The sequence below is a fragment of the Oryctolagus cuniculus genome, chromosome 11 (genome assembly GCF_051225735.1).
Source record: "Oryctolagus cuniculus isolate XC-2025 breed Fujian yellow rabbit chromosome 11, ASM5122573v1, whole genome shotgun sequence".
NCBI lineage: Eukaryota > Metazoa > Chordata > Mammalia > Lagomorpha > Leporidae > Oryctolagus > Oryctolagus cuniculus.
This window is the reverse complement of record NC_142877.1, coordinates 41,207,846-41,227,588: the sequence shown is the minus strand read 5'-3', so window position 1 is coordinate 41,227,588 and position 19,743 is coordinate 41,207,846. Positions and strand designations below refer to the sequence as shown.

Below are 19,743 nucleotides of genomic sequence, written 5' to 3'. Positions count from 1 at the left end.
AGAAACTGATGTTAGCATAAAGAAATCACTTCCTAATCAAAGTTGAAAATGGTAGCAAATGAAGACATTGCCTTTTTCTCAGTGGATTTTTTTTAGCCAGCTGGAAGTACAACCCCAGTGACTTCTGGGGTTTGAATTTCAGAGCTCTCTGGTTAAAAGCAATGGGAAGGCTGCCTCTGCTCTTAGTGGCTTGAGTCTGGAGTATTCTTGCTTCTTACTGTATGTTCACCTTTCCTTTTGCATTTGTAGTGGCAGTTCCAGTTCTCAAATTACATTTACTCACAGTTTCTTGCTTGGGCATAATCAACTCACAGCTCAGTCAGTACACACTTAAATTTTTTAAAGGTGTATTTATTTCCTTGAAAGGTAGTTAGAGAGAGAGGGAGGGAGAGACAGATAGAGAGGTCTTCCATCTGCTAGTTCACTCCCCCAAAATGGCCACAAAGCCAGGAACTTCTTCCTGGTCTCCCAGAGGGGTACAGGAGCCCAAGGACTTGGGCCATCTTCCACTGCTTTCCCAGGCCATAGCAGAGAAACAGATCGGAAGAGGAGCAGCCAGGATTCGAACTGGCCCATATGGTTTGCCAGCACCACAGGCAGAAGCTTAACCTACAACAGCTCCTGGCTTCAGGTGCTGCGCTTCCTCCCCAGGGTTATCACTTAGTCTTTAGCATCTAATTTTCTGATGAGGACTTGGTGATTCACAGCAAGCATATTCATTCTTTTGACCCCCACTGCACTACCTTCCCGGCATTTCAGCTGAAGACAGTCAATGGTGCTGAAAGTCTTGACAGGTGAAAGATTGGTGCTCCCAGTTTTCGGGTTCATTTGGTGTTTAACACAGCCAGACACGTGTGTCCAAGGAAGAGCGTGTTTAATCAGCCGCCTCGTTGGCAACATTCTTCCTTTCTTGTCTGCAGCAACTTCGCAGGCTTTAAGAGGTGCCCAGGACATTTTAGAGTTTCTGAAGTTTGAAGTACAATTAAGATTCAATAGATTTCCTTCCAGAGGAATTTAGTAAATGTGTCTGTTCAAGAGAAAGGAGATATTGTAAACCTGTGGAATTTTGCTGCACAGGAAAATTTTTAAGGCAAGAAAGCTCACAGTTCTCATTGTTTATCTCTAGCATTACCAAATAGCTTTTTGTTTATCTATAGCTTTAACTAATAGCCATACGTTGCACCAAGTGTTTAGCAAATGGTGTGTTTTCATGAGCAACTGCTGGGCACACACGTATTAGTATATACATTTTTAATTAGTTTCTTAATTCTGTAGGTATTTTCTGTTTGGAAAAGGAATTCTTTATTTGCAGGACATACCCACCCCATCCCTTTTGAGAGCTACAGATGTTGTATTTGAGGAGTTTCGGTCTGATTTTTCTTCCTGCCTCTGTTTTCCCTGACAAGGCAGGCCTCCGTCATTGTCCCCAGTGAAAGGGTCACTGGTGCAGATAATCCATATCCTCAGATAATCCTCTCCACGGGGTAGGATCTTGGGCCGCCCTCAGCTCCACCTGGAAGTGGACCGTGGCTCAAGCAGGACGCGTAGGAGCGTGTCAAGACACTAAAGCTAAAGGCTAATCTGCAAGGCCAAGTCCCACGGGGATCCAGAGGAGCCCCTCGTCCAAAGAACATAAAAGGGGCCACAGGTCTTCCCTCCTGCGGTGTCCAGAGCTTACCCTCTCACCCTGAATTCAGAGATTCTGTCTTCTCATGGCCTGGGCCAAGGTAAGCTGAATTTCCCAAAAGGAATTGGCAATTGATATATAAATGACCTCAGGTCACATATTAAAGGGAGGGCTTGTTCTGTTCAACCAAAGCCACAGCCACAAGAGGAGAAAGTGCTGAAGCCATGCAGGGTTCCTGACGTGGCGGCCCCACATCAGCTCTGGGGTTCTACAGACAGGCAGGCTCTCTGGTGCTGGCAAAGATCCTGCAGTTCTAAGGACTGGTTCTTGGAATGTGTCAGTACGTTACAGCTGGGGGCGCGACAGCAAAGCGCTGCCGTCGTGTTGGTCTTTTGGAACGGTCATGACGTCTCACATGCCAGGAGCCTCAAGCTTTACACAGTGTGGGAAAAAATCAGGAGCTTCGGAGCAAAGAAAATAATACGGTTTTTTGTGTCTCAAAAGTCAGTTTTTCAGAATCTCGGCATCTAAATTGTTTCTTAAAACAAGCTTTTGCGGATAATTAATTTAGCTGGTATGTGGTAGATTTTCGACTGATTTTAAATGTGATTCCCCATTTTTAAAAACATATTATCTCTTCCTCACTTTGAATCAACTCTTGAAATAAAGGTTCTGCCAACATCTGATAGGAGATGATTTTGCGGGGAGGGTGGGGGGAATGGAATCAGATTCTTGCTGTAGTCTACTTTCCTTTGAAGTGGAAAACATGAAAGTTAAATACCTCCACATTTTATACCCATGCGCTTTTAAACTCCTAAAAGGAGAAAAATAATATATTTGCCTATTAACTCCCTGAGAGCAAAGCTAAAAAGATGATAATATTGACTCCTTACCAAGTGTACACCGTGAATGGGGCCCTGGCCCAAGCACCTGGTGGACAGTAGCTTATTTAGTCTTCTGATCCTAAGAAGAAGGTACAAGCTGCATATCCCATATCTGAAATGCTTGGGACTAGAAGTATTTAAGATTTGGGCTTTTTTTTCCAGATTTTGGAATATTTGTATATACATATTGAAATATGTTGGGGATGGGTTGCAAGTCTAAACATGAAATTCATCTTTGTTTCATAGACACCTTATATACACAAAGCCTAAACATAACTATTTCCAATAGTTTTAATAACTTTGTGCATGAAGCTAAGCTTTATGATGAAGCATTTTCCACTTGTGATAACCTCATCGATGTTCCAAGCATTTTGGATTTTGGAGCATTTCATATTTCAGTTTTGGGACGCCCGCTTGTACTATAATCACATGGGGAAACAGGTGCAGAGGAGCTGGTGCGTCTCCCAAACCTGCATGTTGTAACATCCCCATGCCCAGTGTGGCAGCTGCATAGGATAAGTCACAGTGGAAAATTAGACATGAATAGGCCACTTCCAGGGCTCTCTTCTTGCCTTCTCCCCAGTGCTGGAGGGGGATGAGCCATTCTGCATCTGCACTGTATCTGTTACCAAACCCTTACCTAGATCCAAACATATCATCAACTCAGATTCAGGTGGAGCCCAGGGAACTAAGCTCCCTCCACAGTGTTCTCCCATTTTTTGCCTCAACCAAGTGAAGACCATTGACTTCCTCCCTTGCAGCTGACACGTGTCCTCACTTCTGGCTCACAGGTACAGGATGAAGGTAGTCCTCCTCTCCATGAGCTGAGAAGGCAGGCTGATTGTGACTTGTGGTTTAGAGAAAAGATAATCAGCTTCACTGCCCACGCAGGTCCTGGTCTTGCTGCCATGGCTGGCCTGTGTGTGGGGTTTTACTATAAGCTTGCTGGTCCACCAGACTGGGTATTGTGGTCAGTGATGCTACTTAATACCCCCAGTAAGAACATCACCCTGTAAAAATTTAATACCATGTAGACTTTACACACACGTCCTTAATAAAAATTTTTTAAAGCTTGCTGGATTTTATTGCAATATGTGAACCAGACTGAGTATATTAAATTTATGAATCCAACTGATGTGGTACCATAATAATTCAATACAATATGCTTATGTCATTAAACTCATAAAGAAGATTCTGTGAATAGCTGCAATGAATAGTTCTGATTCTGTAATCACAGACTTAGGTGTTCATCCTGATGAATCTTAACTGGGAGCTCTCAGACCTCTCTGTAACATCAAGATGTAAATGCCTATTTTTCAAATGATGACTACTTATTTCAAGTATTTACTTAAAACCTAGGAAAAATAAGAGTAGTTGGTAGAAAATACATGCTAAGACAGAATCATTCATTGGAAATAGTAAAAGGATTGGAAGAGGTTGGCATGAAGTACAATGAAACAGTAATTTATATCTATCCATAAATTATAAATGGAAACCAAACTTTTTTTTCATTCTGCTTTGACTAATTTTGTTTATTCCCATATCTTTTACCTTATTCCATTGCTGTGTAACAAACAACCCCAAAAGTTATTACCTTAAAACAATTACCATTTTATTGCTGATAGTTCTGATTCCAGAGCTTGGGCAGGGCTCAGCTGGGTGCCTCATCTCCTCTGGGTGGTGTTAGGTGAGCTACTTATGCTGCGTTCTGATCTAGCTCCACCACGCGTGGGTTTAGCTGGGGTACTGGCACAACTGAGGTGACTTCATCACCACAGCATCACCTCCTGTGCGTTCTGTTGGTTCCAAGTCACAGGTTCCACCTAGATTCAAGGGCAGGGACCACGCAAGTCTGTGACTTTCTTGGAACCACCCGTGTAGCAGGCTATCAGACATGCCACCTTCTTGATCTCAACCTCCTCTTTTTGGCCACCTTCAACTCCTCTGGACTTTGTGCATGACATTCAGAAGCTTGTGTTAAAACAATAATGGGTCCTGTTTTTAGAATAATGTCATTGTTAAAGGGTAATTATGGACCTCAGAAATCTCAAATTTTGACATGATCCCCACCCAAAGTGATGAGCAAATATATCAGAAAGGTGACTTGATTATGTAGAGTTCTGTTCCAACCCCTCTTCACTGTAGCCTTCCTTTGTTAAAGAACCAAAGGTCTGGCTAAGAGCTGTCAGCTATGTTATTGCCAGTTCTATGCGGACCAGAGAAAGGATGCCAAAAAAATTTTTTTTCAGTTTACTGAAGGTTGGCACACTGCAGGCCTGTTGTAAGAAGAATTGGAGAGTGGCCCCCAGTGACCCTCACCCTTGCACTGTCCTTGACCTTTGAGCATATGGGAGGCCTGTGAGTATGAGGCGGTGCCACTTCTGTGACCACACTGTATTAAACAGAAAAGGGAGATCATCCTTGTGCACCTGATCTAATCATGCCAGCATTTTTAAAGCAGTTTCTCTGGCTGGTAGCAAAAGAGATTTGAAGCATGAGGGGAATCTGGTTGTTTTTTTCACATAGGGAGAAGGCAAGAGCCATAGGATGTGGGTGGCCTTTAGGTACTAAGAGTACCCCCTGGCTGACAGCCAGCAAAGAGACCCCAAACCTGGACCTCAATCCTGCCGTCTCAGTGAGCTGTGTGTGGTCACCTTCCTGAATGAGTTTGGAAGTAATTCTTCCCCTGAGCCTCTGTATAAGAGCCCAGCTTGTCCAATACCTAGCTTTCAAACTGAGACCACAAGCAGAGAGCTTGGCCATACTGTGCCAGGACTTCTGATCCACAAAACTGTGAACTAATAAATAGATTTTGTTTCAAGCCATTTAGCTTGTATAAACTCTTTATGCTGCTATGGAAAACTGACAACAGGCCTAGAGGTCAGACCTACCTGTCACCTGCTTGCATACCATCTTGGGCATTGCTCATGTGTGCTGGAACTGTGATCCATGGGACAAAGCAGGCTCACTGCTTGTTCCCCTAGTACTTGCTGCTCTGACTACAGCCATGTCTCACTGCTCCCCAGGCCCTATGCTGGTTGCTTGCCACACACTCTGCCAGTGGCAAGGTCCAGTCACAAAGCAGTAGAGCCTCAGTCTGGGAAGTTGCCTCACTTCTAGTCAGCTGCCCAAATTGAGATGACTGGGCTTTCTGGGAGAGAAGAGAAAAGCACTGGAACTGACAGCCTCCCGCCCAGCACTGGGTGCACAGCGTGCCCACCACCTGGGGTGACCCATGCCAGGAAAGCAGGGTGGGTGGAGCAGGAAGTTTCTTTCTGCTGTTATCTAAGTTCCCACACAATATCCTCAATTTTACCTCTTGGCCCACAAAGCCCAAAATATACCATCCAGGCTTTCACAGACTAAAGCTTGTTCAGCCCTGATTTGGGCTGCTAAAGGCTGGGAAAAAGTACTAAAAAGAACAAAGTGGGAGTCTCACACTGGAGGTCCAGATGAGGTTCTGCAATGGCTCAGGTTACCTTTGGGCAGATGGTAGAGGAGGTGGAAGTTAGAGCTTGGCAGGCATTTGAGTTTCATGGAAGTTCCCTGTCTTTATGAGCGTCACTTGACTGACAGCTGTGCCTGGAGATGGTAGAAACGCACTAGAGGCCTGGCAAGACTCTGTGGGTCACAGTATCGTCCTACCGACAGGAGCAAGCCAGGAATGATTCTGAACAATGAGATGTATGGGCAGGCCCATGAGACACTCTCTGTCCTGTGAATACCTGATGCCCAGGGCCTAGCACACCACGTTGTGGACAGCAGGTCTGCAAAGACTGTGCTGGATGAAGGAGTTACTTGAATCAAACCGTCCTAATTGTATCAGAGTATGGAGGACATTTGGAGGTGCATTGAGAAAGGAACCCAGCATATTTGATCCAGTGTAGCCAAATTTTAGGATTCCTGAAAAGTTAGCTATCAGCATTCAGATGGAAGTCTTTATGGGAAGACTTATCTGAATCATACTGACCCTGTTCCGTCAATTCGTAAACGTGGCCAGTGATGACCAGACCTCCCTCAGCTCTAGAAACACCCCAGGATGTGTCCCCATCTGCACATGATCTGTTTCCAGAGTCCATCAGACAGTGAAGAATCTTCCAAAAGCCACTGGGTAAATGAAAGTGCCACTGGACTGGAACTTGTCTTTAAGCAACTGCAGTGTCTAATGACTTCTGGGAATGAGAATCGCCACTGAGCTCTCTCCCCTGTTAATATGTCACAATGGAAGGGCCGGTAAGGCCCCATTGCATTTTTAAATAATGTTTCCATTTCAATAACTTCAATAACTTTAAATTAAATTATAGATTTATGTTAAAATTTTGTAAAATGAGGAGGACTCCACAACAATGAGATGGCTGGGAAAACCATTCAGGTGACACAGTCGGGGTGATGTATTGCACAGGAAGTAAGCAGTAGACCGCAGTTACAGTCATGAGCCCTATAAAAGCAGAAACTTTCTAATAGAACAAAACAGTTTTGACTTTGTCCCCCTGCTAATTAAAGGAGAAGAAAGGGAGCCAAAATAGAAGGAAGGAGAGTGAGGTTGTTCAGCTGCTTCTGTAGGCCCTAATTCTCATCGTGGCATCATCCTGCACACACACACACACACACACACACATATGTGTACACACATGCATGCATGGGAGGTGACAAATTCAAGGAAAATTCTGGGAGCCTAATATGAGCATGGTTTGGACAGCCCCCTGAAAGGCCACCTCACGTTATTAGATTTCAGGCTTCAGGGCTTGAATTCTTAAAAAAAAAAAAAAAAAAAGATTTTATTTGAAAGCCAGTTAGAGAGAGAGGGAGAGAGAGCTTCCAGGAGCCGGAGCTGTGGAGTTGTGGATAGAGCAATCACCGGCTATACCAGCATCTCATATGGGCGCCGGTTTGAGACCTGGCTGCTCCACTTCTGATCCAGCTCTCTGCTATGGCCTGGGAAAGCAGTGGAAGATGGATCAAGTCCTTGGGCCCCTGCACCCACGTGGGAGACCCGGAAGAAGATCCTGGTTCCTGGCTTTGGATCAGCCCAGCTCCAGCTGTTGTGGCCGTTTGGAGAATGAACCAGCAGATTGAAGATCTCTGTGTGTGTGTGTGTGTGTGTGTGTGTGTCTGCCTCTGGCTCTTGTAACTCTGCCTTTCAACTAAATGAATAAGTCTTAAAAAGAAGAAAAAGAAAAAGAAAGAGATCCTCCATTTCCTGATTCATTCCCCTAAATGGCTTCAACAGTCAGAGCTGGGCCAGGCCAAGGCCAGGAGCCTGGAACTGCAGCTGGGTCTTCCACACAGATGGCAGGAGTCCAAGTACTTGGACTACCTTGTGCTGCCCTCCCAGGCACATCAGCAGGGAGCTGGGTTGGAAGTGGAACAGCCGGGACCCAGCCCTGCTTAACCTGCTGTACCACAGCGCCAGCCGTTCGGGATTGAGCCTTAAGAATTATATTGGACCAATCTGACTCTTTTCCCAAATTTGAAGAGCCAGTTGCTTTGTTGTCCTCTTAGGGATTGTTGATGTGGACCAAGTTACTGCCCCTGGGGGGGTCTCAGTTTCCTCATCTACACGTGAAAGGTTCATACTCTCACACCTCCTGCCCATGTCTTAGGGGTCGCCTCATGAATCCAGAAATGCTTTGTGGAGGTGCCTGTGCACCAGCATCCACCCTCGAGGCCCTGCATGTTCTCCCTCCAGTTCTGATGTTCCCCCAATAGGTCTGCACACGTGCAGGCCTGCTCCTGTTGGCTGAGCTTGGACACCACTCTTCCCTCCTCCCTCCTCCCTCCCCCTTCAAAACTCTGGACCTAAAGGGAAATGGCTGTAAGATGTGAGGGATCACACCATGTAATGTGTTGCTGATTTTGCAGGTTTTTGCTGGAATGGATCACAGAGCCCACAGTCAGTGCCTGTGGCCAGACCAGCATTTCATGCAGAAAACCCAGAGCTGGAAAGAAAAGGAACACAGCAAAGCCTGCCCAGGTCATTCCAGCAACTTCAGGGCACATTTCTTTTGAGCCAGAGTTCTGACTGACATTACATTGTGGGTCACACATGCATCATATTAATACAGCAGCTTCCTCAAAACTGTCTGAAATGAAATAGCATGTAGCAACGTGTTATATTTTCAAGTGTGTTCTTTTTTTTTTTGTCCTGATGCAGTGTATTGATTAAGGCACCAGACTACAGCTCTTAAATAATAGACTGAGTTCTTGTTGAATTACCCTGTGTTGCTCTAGGGAGCACGTTTCCCCTTTCAGAACTCATTAACACAGCCAATAGACCATACATGCCCATGTTTTGGTTCAAAAGATTAATAATGTTTAGTTGTTGTGTTTCGAAGTAGCACTGGAATTTTAAAGATTGGTCCACGGATCACAGTTTGGGGTGGGAGCCTGCTGGTGTATCGCTTGGCTGGGTGTGTACCTGTCAGGCGTCCCCAACCATCACTCTCCAAAGCCTTCTGGGATCCACCTCTTCCTAGGAGAAGAGCATCATGGGCAGATGCCTGGGCCTGACAACAGAGGAGCCCTGGAGGAGCTGGCCTTGGAGGTGCTGGGTTGTGGCCCACAGACCAGAGTCTGTTGCCTGCCAGTGGCCTGGGGTGGCTGTCAGTTAACTAGATTGGGAACGGTGTCCACTGTAAGAAAATGGACTCATCAGCTCCCAGCCTTGGGGATGGACAGAGAACAAAGGCCATCCTAGGACCACCTGGGCTTCACTGAGGAGCCTGGGTTTCTCTCTCTCTTGGAAATGCTCCCTGGTAGCAGCTCCACTGTCTGGAAGACGCCTGCCCCTAAGCACTGTAGGCTCCAGCAGACTCCAAGTGTAAGGTCCATTAGCTCTTTGCAAGGTGTCTGTCCCAGAACACAAGCAGGAAGAATTTGCCATCCCGCAGCCCTTAGTTGACCAGATAGCCAACCCCCAGAGAAAGGAAAGGTGTTTCTTCAGATGGAGATCTGGGTGCTGCGGGAAGGGAGAAGGATGCAGAGCCCTGGGAAAATCACCAGTGCACACCAAACAAGTGTGAACTATACTGCACTGGCTCCCAAGCGGAGAGATCTTTCCTGTGTCTGAGCATTAATCTGGGGAGCCCAGTGTCTGCTGCTCCCCATGAGAGCCCATTGGGCCAGGAAAGGTGGCATGTCTGGCCCAAGCAGCTGAGATGCCCAGGGTACACAGCCCGGCTCTGGGAGGGATGGGGTGCCCAGCAGAGGGGGATCCAAGAACAGGGTGTGGCAGCCCCTGCAGTCAGCAGCCTGGGAATCCTGTCACCCTCTAGAGATGGGAAGTTGGGGTGAGAGTCCAACTCCCTGTGAGTATACCCCGTGAATATACCCCTGTGTATACCCCGTGAACCATGCTTCCTGGGCCTATTTCTCCATCCCTAAGATGGGAATGATGATAGTCTCTGCCTCATCAATAACATACATCAGTCAAAGGCTTCTCACAGTGCTCAGAGCCTTGCAAACCCTTGATAAGTGGCCTCACCCTAAGAGCAGCAAGAGGGTGGCTAGTCCCACTGGTGTGTGTCCTTGGGTTACAGTCCCATGCATGTGCTGGGGATGTGGCCAGGCACAAGGCTAATACAAAAGACCCACTTGGGAAAGAAGGGGTTCAGGAGCCCCAGGGAAGGGGTACCCTGCTTGTCTCTTCCTATTTCCACTTCAGGCACTCCCCTGCTCAGCTACAGGATTTGTCGTCTTTGGGGGAGATGTTTTTAAATCACAGGCCAGAGTCATATATCCTTTCAAACAGACCCACTCCCTGCCCAGGCCTGGGTTGAATTTTCCAAACAACAAACTCATATGCCTGAAACCTTTCGAAGAAAGGCAGTTTATGAAATCCAAGCGCTCTGTGTTGGTATTGAAATATGTCTTAAAGATTGGCCATCTAAATTTGATTTTCTGAAAACATTGATAAGAAAACACCTTATTTTTATTTTAGTGCCTATCCAAGTAGCAAAAACTAAATAACCTAGATAGAAGTCTGATACATTTTTTTTATGATTATGTCCCTTTTTGCCACCTTGTAAACAGCTAAATCAGTGGGCATCTGTCCCCTATGTTGTCCTGCTCCCCTCCTCTCCTCTCCTCCCCCTCCCCCTCACCCCTCCCATTCTTTTCTTGTCCTCACAGCTCCCTCTGTCCCCCTGTGGCCTCCTTTCTCTGGGCATCTTCTCAGACAGAACCCTTGCTCTGCCCTCACATCCAGTGGCCAGTTTGCAGTCTCCTTGCAGAAGGATTTGCTCCACTGTGATCACGCTCCCGTGTGCCCAGGGCAGGGCCCTCACACTGAACACCCTGGGGGGGTGGGGCGCAGTGTTCTTAGCTCCTGGATTCAGGGCCTTTAACAAAGCAAGACTCAGGTATGGCCCCACCACGGGGGTGGGCTAGGACTGCAGGCCCTTCTGTGGTCCTTAACAGGCTATAGAGATTTGAATATGCCTTTCTTTTATTTCTTTTTCTTTCCCCCATGGAGAAAATGTCCTGTGAAAAGTCAGAAAGAGAAATTGGATATTGGATTTCACAAATCCTTTTCATACTGTGCCCTTTTGACCCTGCTAAGTCACTTAAACTCTAATGTCCTTCCATTTTTGCAGTTCCCTTTTATAGAGTGCGCTGCCCCCGGGGCTGCAGCTCGGCTCCTGGATTCCCTTTTCACATGCTGGTGAGGGCTAAGATGCCTTTGGAGCCACAAAAAAAAAAAAAAAAAGAGATAGCTTTGACAGGAGGATTTTAATGTTCTCCCTTCCGCCACAGATGCTGCAGAAAGCACTGCACACAAGCAACAGACATTACTATTGGAACTGTGTATTAAATTTCTTATGCATAATTATAACGTGTTCTAAGCATCTCTAAGAGCAGAGTTCTAGTAGGCGGGCTGATCTATGATTGAGCCTGAAACCCTAGGGCGAAACATCTTCATTGGAAGGGTAATGATCAACTTGCCTTACCAGACACCCGTAATATATGAAAGTGGATTTCTTTGTGGAAGAGAATCTCAGACAACAGGACCAGCCGCCCAGTCACTGTTGTTCAGCCAGCACGCTTACAGGTGGAATGCCGCACGGCCTCAGTAGGCACTGAGTCACCACACCTCTGGCACATGCACAGTGGGGGTGAACCCCACGAACATGCTGGTGAGATGCACACACCAGACACAAAGGAGTGTGCCCGTGTGGCTCCATTAGCGGGGAGTTTGACATCTGGCAAGGCTAACATCTGATGCTAGATGTCAGGACAGCAGGTGCCCCTGGCAGGAAGGATGAGGAGGGCTGCCTGGGTGCTGCTGGGGTTGTGCTGTGTATACCTAGATGCTAGTCACATATGTACATCCGTTTTCTGAAAAATTCACTGGGCTGTGTTCTGTGTTCTGTGTTCTGTGTGTATACCTCAATGTGAACAACGCCAAAAAACCTCTCATCAGGATCACTCATTACAGTTTCTCCTCAGCATGTGTCCTAAGCTTAGCAGTGTGCCAGACTGATAGGGGGCTACAGAGAAGAAGGAGACACTGTCCATGACCACAAGAACTTTCTGGAATTGTTGTTCTGCCACTAGCCCTAGCCCCAGTCCCTTGGTTTTGTCACTCATCAGAACTTGCTCAACCCACTTGGAGCACCTGGTACTGGACACAGCCAACAGGATTATACCTCATCTTCCAGACTTGAGAGTACCTTGAGGTCATTGCAAAATTACCTCTGATCTTATAATTTCCTTGCACCAAGGGAGCAGTCTGCCTGGTTCTGCTGGTCAGTATTGATGTGCTATGCAAAGAAAACCCTCTTCTGTAGAGTTAGCTGAAGCAGTTCTCCCACTGTGGGGTTTGCCTCAAGCCCTGCAAATGAGTTTATTTAAAGAAGAAGCCTGAGGCCAGCTCTGTGGCACAGCAGGTTAAAGCCCTGGCCTGAAGCACCGGCATCCCATTTGGGCGTCGGTTCTAGGCCCGGCTGCTCCACTTCCAATCCAGGTCTCTGGGACAGCAGTGGAGGATGGCCCAAGTGCTTGGACCTCTGCACCCTCATAGGAGACCAGGAAGAAGCTCCTGGCTCCTGGCTTCGCATGAGCGCAGCTCCAACTGTTGCGGCATGAGCCAGCAGATGGAAGACCTCTCTCTCTCTCTCTGCCTCTGCGTCTCTCTATAACTCTGTATTTCAAATACATAAAAATATATCTTTAAAAAAAAGAGGCCTTACGTGCACCTGACTTGTTCCCTCTTTATAGTAGTGCTCTGGCAGAGAAAGTGTCTCAAATACTTCCTCTTTTTCTTTTATTTATATTTTAACTGTTATTTCTCTTCTCATTACACCCTTCAGGCTTTATTGGCCCTTTAAAGGAACCCTACGTTGTGAACTAATTATGACAAATGTTGATACAACATCTGTTCCCAGATTTAAATTGCCTCCTAGGCTGTCAGAGTTCATCTCAAAGGCAGGTTTGTTGTAAACATCAGTCTGCACATTTAATGCAGCCTGGGGGAGACCTGAGGCAGCAGCCACCCGGAGCTACGGAGGGGACGCCTGTGCAGTGCGTCTCGCTTCATCCATGCATTAAACTGTGCAAGAGTTACATCTCCATGCACAAGTCGGTGAGCTCCCTCTCTTCCTTGGTTTAAATCAGTTCACTCTTGATTTTCCCAAAGCAAGCCAGCAGGGCTCATGCAGTTCCCCACGAGCCTTGACTGGTTGGGTGAAGCCTATGATATTTACTGGTCCTCTTGTTTGATGGAATTCCAGACCCCTTAGAGTTGTTATTCTCAAGGGTCCCATCTCCAGCAAAGCTGAAGTTCAAGTTCTCTTTTGCCTCCCTGATGGAAACAAGCACTAGGATTAAGAACTTCATCGTTCAGCAGTTGGCCTTGGCACCTTCTTGCCTCATTTTGACTTCAGTTTCAAGATCCTTCCTTGAAAGGTTGCCACGAGACAATGGAGTCAGGAGCCCACCGAACTGGGAAACCTGAGGCTGTGAGAGCTGGCTTTCAAGTCTTCTCTCTGCAACAGCTTCCTTACCAGGAAATAGATATTAGGTGAAGACTAGCTCTAGGCAGGGTGTGGTGACTGCATCAACTTTGGTGACTTCAGAAGCGTCTGGGGCCACTGCAGACGTCTGCTCTTGATGTGGCCGTGCTCCACATGGGTCAGTGCTCGTACAGTAAGAGAACGTGCTGTTGATCGTGCATCAGTTTCCTTCCAGAAAGCATGAAAAATGATGTTTCCACAAACCGTAAATAAACAAATATTGTGATTAGGAATCGTTGTTATTACGTTTGAGAGAACAGCTTGCACATTTCCCTCAAGCAAGGTATATTTCCATTTGGTATTGATAGAAGAGGTTGAATTCTGCCTCCTCTGGGATCAGGTCTCTCAGGTGTGGCCTTGTTGACATTTGGGGCCGGATAATTCTTTGCCCCAGGGGCTGCCTTGAACCCTGCTGGGCATTGGCAATGGCCCTGGGCTCTACCCACTGGATGCATCCCCACACAGTGTGGCAGTCAAAATGTCTTTGGGTGATGCAGGAAAGGATCCCTCCACATGCATACATACATACATACACACACACACACACACACACACACACCGCCTAGTTGGTGCCCTCTGCTCTCGGCTCAAGTGACATTTCTTAGACAATTTTTGCTGTTACTCAGAAGTCCAGCATTGTTACATTTAGTTTCTAAGTTCATGCCAAGACTGTTTGCATTGTTTCAGTGAACAGAGACAGTAATGAATGTTCAGCACTAACCCCTTTCCTCCTCCCCAGTTGCTATTCTAGGTGAGATTTGCATGACCCAAAATAGGTGAACCATTCCTGCGTGACCTCTTCTCCTTGAACACATCCCTCCAGCACCCACGTCTGGTTTTGTCCCCAGTATCTTGGAGCCTAGTCTCAGATAATGTTTTGCTTCCTCAGTGCTAGGAAAGGTAGATAGTGTGACCAGCGCTGCAGCCGGGGAGGGAGAGAGTCAGGGGTACAGAACAATTCTTCTTAGTGAGAATTTCTTACTGTTGACAATGACAGGGTTAGCAAAGTGATCTGTAAATATCAGTGGTTGGAACCAATCTGCTAGTCACCTGTATTTCTTTCCCTTTATTTTATCTTTATTTCATTTTTTTTTAAATTTACTTACTTGAAAGACAGAGTAGATTTTCTGTCTGCTGGTTCACTCCCCAAATGCCCATGACAGACAAGAATGGGCCAGGCTGAAGCCGGGAACACAGAACTCAACCTGAGTCTCCCCTGTGGGTGGCAGGGACCCACGTACTTGAGCCGTCACCTGCTGCCTCCCAGGGATTCGTTAGCAGGCAGCTGGAGCCGGAAGTGGAGCTGGTACTCAAACTCAGGCACTCTGATATGGGATGCGGGGGCCCCACGCAGCGTCTTAACCACTGTGCCACATGCCCGCCCCTTGCCCTTCATTCCATAGGAAGATTCAGAGGAGGTACCAATAGGCATCATGGGCATTTGTTTTCCCTTTTCAGTGACTTTCTATTTAATGAATAACTTGAAGAGAAGTTCACTTTTTTTTTTTCCCTACTTGTTCTTGCCCAGTGGCATGGTTGCTGAAAAGCACACGGCGTTTCTCCAGGCATTGTCTATACAAAGACCCGAGGCAGCGTTGCTATGAATCAGAGCCCCGAGCCAAAGAAGTTCCCCCGTGTCTCTGGCTATGGCTGCTGTGTTTTCTCACGTTGGGCTGACAATGGCCGTGGCAGTGGAGGAGGTTGCTCGGTACCACCTTTGATGGCAGTGACGGCTCCTTTCCCGGCGGGTGGGAAGCTGTCTGCAGACCCCTCCCCTCTCTCCCGACTTCACCCAGCAATATCTTGACCGTGTTCTTGACTCTCGTGTCTCCCCAGAAATACCTCAGGGACTTTTTCAGCGTGATGCTCCAGTCTGCGACGTCTCCCCTACACATCGACAAAGTGGGGCTGACCCTCTCCAAACACACCATCTGTGAGTTCTCGCCGTTCTTCAAAAAGGGAGTCTTCGACTACAGCAGCCACGGGACGGGGTAGAGCCGAGGGGGACGGCGGAACCACCGACGCAGTGCCTTCTTGTCAGCGCCGCCCGACGCCAGGCAGACCACCTCACATTGTCTTACCTAGTGCCTAGTTTGGGAGTGGGGGAGGGGGCTTTGTCTGCTGCTGGCGCCCTGGACAGGCGGCTGTCACTGTTCCATTGCAGTCCGATGTGGCCTTTGCCCAGTGCTTCTTTCTCTCCGCTCAGCAATCTGTCCCCTGTGGCGAGATGGATGTGGCTTGATGATCTCGGGCTCCCCGAGCCAAGCCACCCTGGGTTCTCCCCTAGTGGGTGGCTCACCAGACCACCCTTAAATGACCTTCATCTGGTTTTCCTCTTTCACCAAAATAGGCTCTTATTTTTATATATTCCTTCCATGTGGCTGGCTGTATCCCAAGAAAAGCATTCTAAACGATTTCACTGTATTTTTTCTTGCTCATTTGAATCAAAACTTTTCTATAATATCTAAACACTGATGTTTACACAGAATTTCATATTCTGCAAAAGGGATTTTTTGAGCCAATCATGACTGAAGTCTTCCATGCTTGACAAATTGGATGTAGGTGGCATCCCTTAAAACTCCTATAAATCCCTACAAATAGGATATTTGTTTAGCCTTGAGTATCCAAGGACATTTTCCCAAATCTAAGTGGCTACTGTGCATTCGCAAGCTTTTTCTGCTAAGCACAAAACAAGCGCAAAGCTGAATGCATATTTTTAAAACATGGTTTTGTTAACATTTTGTTACAGAATTTCTTGGATCTTCAGCTGAAAAACTAGAGTTCATGGTAGTTTATTAATGATCCCGTAAATTACTCAGGACTTAATGTAGCATTGCACATCTATGTACAGTAAAACTGCTTTGTTTTACTAAAATGGAAAATGTAAGTAGAAAAAATATATATGTGGTATATATTGAAATGTATATAATTATTTACCTATAGATTTATATATGTACACACTCCTGTACAATGGCTGTATCAAAATATATAATCATTCACACCAAATTTGTCAAAGGTGTTTGTTTTTCCAGAATGTAAGTGGAGCTGCTATCAATATTAAATGAAGTTATGGAACCTACTCTGTAGCTCAGTTTATTTTAAGTTCATAACATGGTTATTCCTACTGATCTGTTTAAAAATTGATCTAATGCTCTTGGAAGGATACTAATGTATAATTTAGCATTTGTGTTGTAGGAAATGCAGTGTACTAGTAATGAGTGAAGTGACAAATGAATGGTTAAGAGAACATGTTTACACTCAGCCTGCTAGAATTTGTCTGTACAACAGAGCTCTCCAACCTGAAAAATATGCTTAAAGATGTAATTATCCCTTTAAGGAGGAAAACTATCATGGCACTAATTAAATATCATAGTTTAGCATTAAAAAAGGACTTTATTTATTTAATTGCTGCAGAAAACCTGCTTTTGTCTGTAGTCATGATTACAGGCATAGGTTCAGGAGCAATTACTACTGGCGAATTGAAAACTAGAGATGAAAGGGTAAAAGCTGGGGAGATCATAATTAACAGTAGGTCGTTTATTTAAAAGAAGTCAAAGTGATAAAGATTGTCCCTCATTTGCTGAGTAAACTAAATGGTTTTCTTCTGCTGACCAGAAAATCCATCTCTTGCCCTTCTGGGCTTGCATCAGAGGCTGTGGCAAGCATTTTGTTAAACACTCACAGGATACTTAGCAAGAATAAATAGACATACTTTTGTAAGAAGTACAGGACTCAGAAAATCCTTTCATACCAATCCTCACTCCAAGTAATCGAGTTTTAAGTATGAGTACTGGCTACAGCCAGCTATTATATGTCCTCTCTATGCCAGGGACTCCCCATCTGGAAACAAAGCCACTGGACTGAATGATAGCCAGGTTCCATCCTAGGTTGCAGCAGAGGAAGAAAGGGTCGTGGTTGGACCAGTGCAGTTGCTCATGTGTGGGTGTGAAAGACACACTTCCTGTCTGACTGAGAGGCAGCCGAATCTGAATAAAACATGAGGGGAAGCTGAAAAACAAATGAGAAGTTGCATCTAAACGAACAATGGAATTCCTTCCTGAAACAAAGACAGGGAAGATGACAGAGTTAGGATGACAAAACTGAATCTTCATTGATTAGAGTGATTTTAAATGAGTTAAGGAAAATTAGCAAATGTGGCTTACTCTACTTTCAAGGGCAACAAATAGCCAAAAAATGCCTCACTGACCACCTTTCACCATTCAGACTGACATGCTCCAACTTGTAAATGCTTTTATAATGGATGGATCTAAGGAATTTGAACAGAATTTTTCCAGTAGTTTTAGCATTCCCTCCCAGATCTTGCTTATGCTATAAATATGTGCACCAAACTTGTTTCTAATCACAATTGTTTTTTTCTTTTTTTTGGAAAGCTTTTATTTAATAAATATAAATTTCATAAGTACAGCTTTTTGGAATATAGCTGTTCTTCACCCCATACCCTCCCTACCACCCCCAACTTCTGTCTGACCTCCTACTCCCTCTCACTTCTCATTATTCATTAAGATTCATTTTAATTATCTTTATATAAAGATATCAACTCTATACTAAGTAAATATTTCAACACTTTGCACCCACACAGACACATAAAGTATGAAGTACTGTTTGAAGACAAGTTTTACTGTTAATTCTAATAGTATAACTCATTAAGGACAAAGGTCCTATATGGGGAGCAAGTGCACAGTGACTCCTTTAGATTTAACAATTGACACTCTTATTTATGACATCAGTGATCACCTGAGGCTCTTGTCATGAGCTTCCAAGGTATGGAAGTCTTTTGAGTCCACAAACTGACATTATTTAGACACGGCCATAATCAAAGTGGAAGTTCTCTCCTCCCTTCAGAGAAAGGTAGCTCCTTCTTTGATGGTCCCTTCTTTCCACTGGGATCTTACTCACAGAGATCTTTCATGTAGGCCATTTTTTGCTACAGTGTCTTGGCTTTCCATGCCTGAAATGCTCTCATAAGCTTTTTAGCCAGATCCAAATGCCTTAGGGGCTGATTCTGAGGCCAGAGTGCTGTTTAGGGCATTTGTCATTCTATGAGTCTGCTGTGTGGCCTGCTTTCCATGTTGGATCATTCTCTCCTTTTTAATTCTATCTATTGTTATTAGCAGACACTTGGTCTTATTTATGTGATCCCTTTGACACTTATTCCTATCTTTGTGATCAGTTATACACTTAAAATGATCACTTTAACTAGTATGATGGCATTAGTATCTGCCAACTTAATGGGATTTGGAGTCCCATGGCAAGTTTTTAGCTTTCTAGGTGTAAGTCTGTGGGAATGTGTGCCAAACTGTACATCTCCTCCCTCTCTTATTCCCACGCTTATTTTTTACAGAGATCAATTTTCAGTTGGAATTAAACACCTAAGAGTAATTCTGTGTTAAGTAAAGAGTTCAACCAATGGTATTAAGTAGAAAAAGAAAATACTAAAAAGAATAAATTCACATTTTTTTCTTATTGAGAAAAAGGTGGTTCTGCTAAATTTGATCCCTGAGTTACCCATTCAGAGCTCTGGACAGTGCATGCATCCAAATCTGGACAGAATCAGCCAGAAACTTTCAAAGCCTAGAACATCCCATGCGCTTTGCCCACTCCGAGGAGCTTGGGGGAAGCGCAGTTCCCAGCTTCAATGCTGGGGGACAAGTTGGAGTTCTGGGTTCATCTTCTAAAGATGAGAGTTTTTTTCTGCGCGTCTCTGAGCATCCGGTCACAGGAGCATCGTTCCCTCTGATGTGCTCGGAGGTGGAGAGCAGAGTTCTGCTGTGAAGTAGTTCCTTTATTACTCACATTCTGAGCCTGCCACGAGGCAACCTCAGCCCCTCCGAGAGACGGCAGATAACAAGTCAGCAGTGACATGAACCATGACGCTCAGTTATGTCTGCTTCCAACAGTGCTAGTAGGTTTTCAGATCCACTCTATTTTACAGATGCTTCCAGTGTTGCCTGCAGGTGTCATAAGGCAAACATGGCTGCCACGTGAGACCTTCTCCCATGGTCCCATACACACCTGCAGGACTGGTTCAGACTGGACTTTATCAGGTCGTTCCCTCCCCTGCCTCTTCAATGAAATGAAAGGGGAGTAAGAAAATTTAGGTAAAATAACTCCATGGAAACGGCTTCAATTTTAAGTTACCAGGACAGGTGATTTATGTTTTTGGAAAACTAATTAAAGACCATTAATCTAGAGAGACTCA

The 19,743-nt window shown here is 45.5% G+C and overlaps 1 protein-coding gene across 4 annotated transcripts in view; it reads left to right on the top strand.

Moving 5' to 3' along the window:
- KIF16B (kinesin family member 16B) overlaps positions 1-16,602 on the top strand; it is a 314,749-nt gene extending 298,147 nt beyond the window's left edge. For 3 of the 4 annotated variants that reach the window (XM_008256361.5, XM_070052109.2, XM_008256360.5), the window contains one exon: positions 15,360-16,602. In XM_008256361.5, the coding sequence (XP_008254583.3) occupies positions 15,360-15,518 (159 nt within the window). In that variant the 3' untranslated portion in view covers positions 15,519-16,602. Of the gene's footprint in view, positions 1-4,760; positions 4,865-15,359 lie in introns of those variants that run through there. The other variant, XM_089307343.1, reaches the window with a different exon arrangement.
- The last annotated feature ends 3,141 nt before the right edge of the window (positions 16,603-19,743 follow it).